At 39.6% G+C, this 8,397-nt stretch overlaps 1 protein-coding gene across 1 annotated transcript in view; it reads right to left on the bottom strand.

Moving 5' to 3' along the window:
* TNFRSF11B (TNF receptor superfamily member 11b) overlaps positions 1–7,637 on the bottom strand; it is a 47,687-nt gene extending 40,050 nt beyond the window's left edge. The window contains 2 exon segments of the mRNA XM_027854046.1: positions 7,501–7,611; positions 7,614–7,637. Coding sequence (XP_027709847.1) covers positions 7,501–7,611; positions 7,614–7,637 — 135 coding nt within the window.
* Between the last annotated feature and the right edge of the window lie 760 nt (positions 7,638–8,397).

The following is an 8,397-nucleotide window of genomic DNA, read 5'->3' as shown; positions in this document are numbered from 1 at the left end:
CAACAACAACAACAACAACAACAACAACAACAACAACAACAACAACAACAAAACACTTGAGCATGTCTCCTCAATAAAAACGTAAAAACTAACAAATTCTTGACCATGTGTGTTCACAAGTTAAGGCACTACAGCATAAATCATCAGTGTCCAAGCATGTGATAAAGGGGGCTCATTAAGGCATGTGGTTTAGTAATACTTTGTACAGATATTCTTATCCCAAAGAATGTCTAACTCTTTTTTTTTATGCTTTCTGTGCTTCTTGCCCCCAAAATATTCTGTCAGCCAGTTCCAAAAGCTAATTACAGGTCATGTAAAAATACCATACTTGTATCTATTTCAAGTATACCATACCTAGCTTCATTTTTTTCATAGATAGTTCACAGATGTTGCTGGTATTGTAACTACCTCTTGCAGTTGTGGGCCATTGTGTTTTAACTCAAACTGATTGACACTGGAGTTTGTACTGGCTTGGAAGCCATTGCCAAGGCCTTGATGGACTCTTACATCAGCATGCAGCAGTAACAACAGCAAGACAACAGCTCCATCCCCTCTTTGTTGATAAAAACCAAGGGATAAGGAAGGGGAGTGGTTTGGTCTAGTTATGAGTATTGTCCAGACATAGATTTCTGTTGTCTTTACCATCTTCCCAGAGGTGCAATCTTAAAGAATGGGGACAGATCACAGGATAATGGTTTATGGCTGGAAGATGTATTATAGTATATACTGGTTTTGTTTTAATGTACCCACTAAAAGAACTGGGAACAAGATGTTGGTTTCCTGGTTGACAGTCCATTAGTCTGGGCATTGAATGAGCCCTGGTCTTGGTGTCAGAAGACTTGAGTCAGGGGCCTGTCTACGGGATTGACTCTATAACCTTACATAGTTTTTATGTGTTGTTCTCCCTGTTAAAATATGAGCTCCTTGAGGGGACAGATCTCATCACTGCCTTTCTTTGTATCCTCAGCACTTAGTATAGAGTCTGGCACATAGTAGGTATACAAATAATACTTGTTGACTGCTTACTGACCTTGGGTAAGTCACAACTTCTCAGACCCTCAATCTCTCCATTCATTAAATGAGAAAAACACTGCTTTTACTGCCCTGTCTTACAGAGTTATTATGAGCAGTCTATGTAATTTTTAAAGGACTACTTATATAAATATGAGTTGTAAAGTTCTCTTACATGCTTGTTGTGAAGAAAGTGCTGTATAAACTTCATCATCACCACAATTATCATTGTTATTTTTATTATGTGCCATTCTCTCGTTAGCTCAATCTACAACACAGAAGTCTATATATCTCTCTATATGTAGCAAGGATGGTTCCTGAAAAGTTGCCAATGAAGTAAAGCATTATCAATGGTGCTTGAGTAATGCTCTGCTTATGTTAAGTTATAATTTCTCCTTTAGGAACACATCTCTAATTTTTAAAAATGTAAGTCAATGGGAAAATAGAGTTCAATATATGGACCTGTACCTAACAGGCATCTTTTCAGTAATGCAACTATTTTTTTTTTGACTGACCTGTCAGTACATAGACTCTGTAATTTGCAGTGCCACTACCTAAGGGTACCACAGAATTCCATAATTGAGTATCCAGATACTGTATACTGAATCCATTTCTTACTTTATTAATTCCATAATATTGACATTTCTCATATGGAGTTGTTCCCTGGAGGGAAGAAATGGCATTACTCAGACCAGATGGTGACCCTGGAAGCCTTTCTCAAATGACCTTCCAAAGGGAAGGTAATTAAAAACGGGGCTAGATTGACAGCAGGAGTGAAGTCAGGAGTCACCAGAATCATTGGTGCTATCTTTTGACAAGAAAGACCTAAGAGATGGTGCTTGAGGTAGGAAACTGGAGAACGTTAGAGTTAAAACAGGCTTTATAGGTCATTGGGTCCAACCTCTTCATTTTGCAGATGAGGAAACTGAGACCCAGAGGGATGAGGTGACTTGCTCACACATGTGCAGTTAAGGAAGTTAAGATTTATTTTTCTTGCGAGAAGGCAACTAAGTCACTGGTCTCCAGCTTTTAAGCCTGTCTCAACCCTTTGTTTAGAGAATGTGCCTTATTTCTCTTTCTGTCTTTTCCAGAGCTCTGCATGTATAAGTTTCTTTTCCCTCTGTCAGGCTTTTGATTTCACATATGTGGGAAGGTCCCACTAACCAACTTCCTCTATCAATGTACATTCTTACCTTTTTTGTAACTCAGGAGGGTTTCAGTGACTTATTTTCCTCAGAGTCATATAGTCAGGGCTAAAACTCACATCTTCACTTAGAGACCAATATTCCCTTCATTATGACACACTGACTCTCAAGTAAGTATATACCTTATCAATGCCTGATGAATGCATTAATGGACTGTGGGAGCCTGATTACTGACTGATTCTCTCTTAAGTTCTCTATATAATGGGGTCAATAATGTAGGACATTATAGCATGGGCTAGTGGGTCAGAGAGATTAAATTAAAAACAGTAAATAGTGATTAAGTGCCTTTTATATGCAAAGCACTCTGGGTACAAGAAGAAAGAGATTTAGCTTACCGTTTGAAAGATATGGCAATTTCTCACTCTAGGAATGCCAAAGAAACCCATCTCGCTGAAACATATGTGGAAGAGCCTAGTATATTAATCAATCACCTGGTAAATTTCACACAAGTATGCAGGCTTGTCATTCAGGCTGCACAGAAAAGGCATAAGGACCTAACCAGTATGACCAGGTGAAGCCTAGATTAACCCAAATGTGTATATGTGTGTATGATATAATGCACGCCCATATCCATAAACACATACACACACATAATTATACATACATACTCCTGTATATTGTAAATACATGTCTATATATATATGTGCATGTGTATGTATGCATATATTTATATGTGTGTATATGTGCACATATATACACACATACTTTCCTTTCTCTTTAAATTTTGACTAGCTAGCTGAGGAAAAGTGCAGTAAGAATTCTGATCTTGGAATCAACAGCTATCCCTAACCCAATGAATTTTCCCTTACCTTTGGCTACAGGCAATTAGGTAGGGTAATGGCTAGATAGAGGGCTGGCCTTTGAGTCAGGGAGACATGAGTGTGAATCCCACCTCAGACATCTATTGGTTGTATGACCCTGGGCAAGTCACTTAATCTAGCTTAGCCTCAGTTTTCCCATATGTCAAAAGAAGATGCTTATAATAGTACCCTCCTCTCAGAATTGTTATAAGGATCAAAGGAGAATGTGTGAGTGTATAACTTCTTTCTTTTGCAAACCTTAAAGCAATGTATAAATGGTAGCTCTATGATCAGTTTCTGTTTGAACACCTCCAGTGATGAGAAAGTCTCTGATACATCATTAAACTCGTTATCTATGCAAGGTTATTTTGAATGCAAAAAAAGAGAGACTCTGTTGACATCTGCTATACTTCCAACACAAAGGTTCCATGATTTGATAAACCACTATTGGATAATGGGATGCTAAAAAAATAATGCCTTTTTTAGAATGTTTTCAGCAAGGGAAGAAAGCAGGCAGGGGGTTAAGAGTAGCTAAAAGCAAAACCCAGCAGGCTAAATATCTGTACAACTACAAAAATGTTAGCTGATGTCTTTGGTACAGCTGCTTGCTAGCACTCACTGGGTTGAACATCTTGGCAAGAAAGTTTAATTCTTCAGCTAATGGTATTTGGCTGCTGTGGTTTTAGCTGAACTAGTGAATTTAAAGTCTGTATTACAATGAAAAAAAATGCCTGGAAGGTTGCTAGGTACAGGTATATAATCTATTTTTACATGTACTTTGTCCACACATTTCTATGTTCTCTCTCAAAAAAAGGTAAGTAAATAAATGAATCCAACCACACAAATAAACCAAAAATCCCCAAAGGGTGGCACCATCTTTACTACCTACATCAGAGAGGCAACCCAGAGAAAAACATCACACACACAGAAACCCTATGATCATGAGTTCATGAGGCAAACACAAAGGTTAATTCTGAGGGTTCAATGGATGCCACTGGTGCCAGGTAAAAGCCAAGCCTTTTACTTCCCATCAACTAGCTCAAACTCAGTTGCAGATTAGGATAATACAAATCAAACCACCAATTTCACATTCAAACATGTAGGACATGATCTGGTATTGTTAGCAGTATGTCCAGGGAAGCCAAACTCTACAACACAGTGATTAGCCCTGCAGGGAAGCCGTATTACCCCTTTGCCATCATTGCCTCATGTGCATGCTGAACTTTAGTTCAGTGGAAAGAAAGCTGTATTGGTAATTAAAGGAACTAGATTTGAATCTCAACTCTGACACTGAACACATATGTGACCTCAGTCAAGTCACTAAAAGCCTCTGTTTCCTGATCTGCAAAATGGGGGAGGTGGGTTGGGTCAAATACCTTCTGAGGTCTTCTCACACTTTCCCAAGAGTATCTCTCCCACATCTATATCTTTACTCATGCCATTCTCTTCCACTCCCTGCTTTGCTGCCTAAAATCTGCCCTGATCATACTTGTTTAGGTCCTTATGCCTTTTCTATGCAGACCGAATGACAACCTGCACACTCGTGTGAAATTTACCCAGTGATTGGTTAATACGCTTGCCGTTTCCATATAAGTATCAGCATGATGGCCTTCTTCAGCAATGCCAGAGTGAAAAATTGTCTCCTAGGCCATATTTTTCAAATGCTAAACTCAGTCTCTTTTTGCACTCAAAGTGCCTTGCACATAATAGACACTTAATACATGTTTACTGTTTTTAATTTAATTTCTCTGACCCAACCAACCTATGCTACAATGCTCAATTTCAGTTTTGTTGTTCAATCATATCTGACTCTTCATGACTCCGTTTAGGGTTTTCTTGGTAAAGATACTGGAATGGTTTGCCATTTCCTTCTCCATCTCACTTTACAGACGAGGAAACTGAGGCTAATAGGGTTAAATGACTTGCAATTAGTAAGTGTCCAAGGCAAGAATTGAACTCAGGAAGATGAATTTTCCTGACTTTAGGCCCAGTACTCCATCCACTGTGCCGCTTAGCTACCCGGTACTTTTACACATATTAAATCATTTGGTCCTTACAACAACCCTATGAGGTACACACTGTTATTTTCCCTATTTTACAATAAGGAAATTAAAGCTGAGAGGTTATGACTTATCCAATGTCATATAGCTGGTAAGTATCTGAGTCATGATTTTAATTCAGACCTTCCAAGCTTCAAGTCCCACAAGCTATTCTAATTAGGCAAATCATTTAACCTCTGAAGGTCAGTCAGTTCTCTAAGATTGTATAGCTTTTGTACTAGAATGAGGGTCATGTTTTATACAGCTTTGTATCTCTTCTCAATGCCTCACACATAGTGGGTGCTTAACAACTACTTGTTACACCCAGGAATGGATGAGAGGAGATGTGTAAGCACAAAGTAGGCCTTCCTATTTTTTTTTTTTACCAAAATGATAAATTGAACTTCAGAAAATAAAAGATTGTAAAGTCAGAGCTGGAAGGGATCCTAAAGGCCATTTGATCCAACCTTCTTGTTTTACAGATTAAAAATTTTATTTTTCTAATCTGGAATGCTGTCTATATTCAGCATGATCTAATTTCTTTTATCTTGATCACATAATTTATCATCTAAAGCAAAGTATCATTTATTCATGTATATAACTGCATCTATACCTACCTCCCACTACTATAGTGCCTATTACCTCAGTATTACATACCTTAAAGTTTTTAGTCTGCAATATGGGCTAGGGGATAGGACTATACTACCAGAATACTTATACTAGCTTGAAACATACAGAAATAACGGGCATCTGGCACTAGATAAGAATTAAGTAATTGTTTACAGCCTGGTGACCAATTTGACTTTCTTTCATAATTTTGTTATTTTTTTTATGCTTTCCATATCCCAGAAACTTCCTGGAAGCCTACACAAGCTGCCATTCACTCTTTGTGGGCTAGAGGTTATAATTTATGTAGCCATCTCAACAAGTCCAAAACCCTTCTGTGGTTTAAATATTTGTTTTTGTAGCTTTATGTAGCAGTAAACGTCTACTTCATATCTAGGTGGACATTAGACGTCAGGGAAATATAAGACTAAGTCAGTGCTTGTATAATTACTTATTTGTGAGTGCTATTATCATGACTGGGAAAATTATTTTAATAGCTATAGAAGGACTCACGCTAGAAGTGAAAATCGAATCCTGTACAATATTGTACAGCACTTAATAATGAATAAGTCAAAGTGTATTTAACAACATGCGATATTTTCCTCTATATGTTATTGATGAAATTATATCATTTTTAAAAAATGAAAGTTCTGATTATCAGACCAATTTCACAGTTATTAAATGTCTGATCACCACAGGCTCATAGATTTAAAGTTGAAAAGACAACTAAGAGTCATCTACTCCATCCCCATCATTTTACAGATGAGGAAATTGAGGCCCAGAGAGATTTGCCCCAAGAACACTCAAGTGGCATGGCAGAATTGAGATTTAAACACAGACTTCTGATTACAAATTTAACAGTTCCTCCACTGTATACCCATCAGGTTGCACAATCTTTCCTGTGGTGCAATATATGAAACAAACCAGCTCCAGTTTGAATGAAATGGAAAGTTACATTTATTGATGCAAACATTCAAGCTATTGCCTAATAATAATCTCTAAAAATAATTGTTCTAATACAGACATTCATGGAGTGCTTTAATATTTACAAAAACTGCTTAGAACAACTCAGCAAATTAAGTACCACAAGTTTGATATCCCCATTTTACAGATGGGAAAACTAAGATGAAGTGGCTGACCCAAGATGGGATTTAAAGGCCGTTTTCAAGGCTTCAGTGCAGCCAGCTTTTCACTACAAAGTCTTGCCTTCAACCTTGTGCTAGCTCTCCTGGGCCATAAGCAGGTGTGGGTAAAGAATATACTTAATATAAGACTCCATGGCCTTATTAATCATATCCTTGAGGGGAAGGACATAGGACACATGTGACAAAGGGAGCCCATAAGAGTCTGACTGCCCAGGAGAAAGAATCATTTTGGTTAAAAAACAAAAATGTGAAAATAACTTTAAAAGTCTTCGATGTTCTAAACCTGTTTTGTGTCATGGCCCCCACTGGCGATCTGGCGACATCCATGTATTCTTCAGAATCAAGATTTTAAATGCATAAGATAAAATATATAAGATTACATAGGAAACCAATTATATTGAAATGCAGTTATCAAACTATTAAAGAAAGTAAGTTCATGCACCCCAGGTTAAAGATCCCTAGGGAAGCAACTTTTTCACCTTCTATATTTCCCAAAGTTCGATGTCATGGGGAATGAGAAAGGACATCGATGATGCCGTGATTCTGGCTCTGTGACCTTGTAAATCCAGTGTACAAGCCTGACCCAAATCCCCTCTGCCCCAAGGCCCGGGGCGACCGGTGCAGAGAAGGGGACACGCCGTACCCTGAATCGCAGGCAGCTAGAGCCTGGATCTCCCTCAGTTGCTGGACTTACCACAAGCGTGCAGCAGAGGAACTTGTTCATTGTGGTCTCTAGGGAAACCCCGGGAGCTGGGAAGGCAGACAGAGAGTGGAGGGAGGGAGCGCTCTCTCGCTCGCTCACTCGCGTCTCCTTCTGGATGGTGCTGACATCCCCCCAACATTACCCAGGCACTTATATACAGAGCCTCCTACAACAGGAAGTATTGCCTCCGCTTTGATCTCACTCTCTGCCCGTGACCAAACTTTGAGCTTTTCTTTTTTAGGAAGGGGGGGGGAGGAGGAGAAGAAGGTGGAAGGGGAAAGGGGAGGTGGTTAACTCTTTCAGTGCGGAGGCTCAGAGAGTGACCCAGAAGTGTGGAGAAAGGGGTGGAAAGAAAGTCTGAGCGGGGCGGAGGTGGGGGGGGGGGGAAGAAAGAAAAAAAAAAAGAAAAATAAATAAAACCACTGACTAGGCTGCGCACATGGGGCGGCAGCTGTCTGGGGACAGGCTGTGAGCCATCCCTGTCCTTTCCCGGAGAAAGCCTGGCAGCTGCTTCTAAAGGCGGGCGCGCCCAGAGTGTTTTCCCATTGCACGCGCTGAACAGAGATGTCAAAAATCCCACCCAGCCTGCGCGCATTGCTTTGGATTCCTCCAATCCCCTACCCGCTGAATTTCCACCTCTAAGGCCAGGGAATTCTGCACTGACCCGTCGCACCGAGGAAGCATGTTGGATCCCAGGACTGTGGTTGGTTTGGGGAAAGAGTAAGGTTCTAGACAGACACTGTGTGAAGGAAAGCAGCAAGTTTCTCTCTTTCTTCCCACCCCCATCACATTTTCAGTTTACTGTCACTAACTACATGGTACCTGTTCATAGATTCAGAGGAAGAAGAGTTGATTTAGTCCAATACTTCTCATTTAACAGATAAGGAA

Source organism: Vombatus ursinus, unplaced genomic scaffold (assembly GCF_900497805.2).
Source record: "Vombatus ursinus unplaced genomic scaffold, bare-nosed wombat genome assembly UNPS02010284.1, whole genome shotgun sequence".
In the NCBI taxonomy this organism is placed as follows: Eukaryota; Metazoa; Chordata; class Mammalia; order Diprotodontia; family Vombatidae; genus Vombatus; species Vombatus ursinus.
This window is presented reverse-complemented; position numbering and strand designations above follow the sequence as displayed.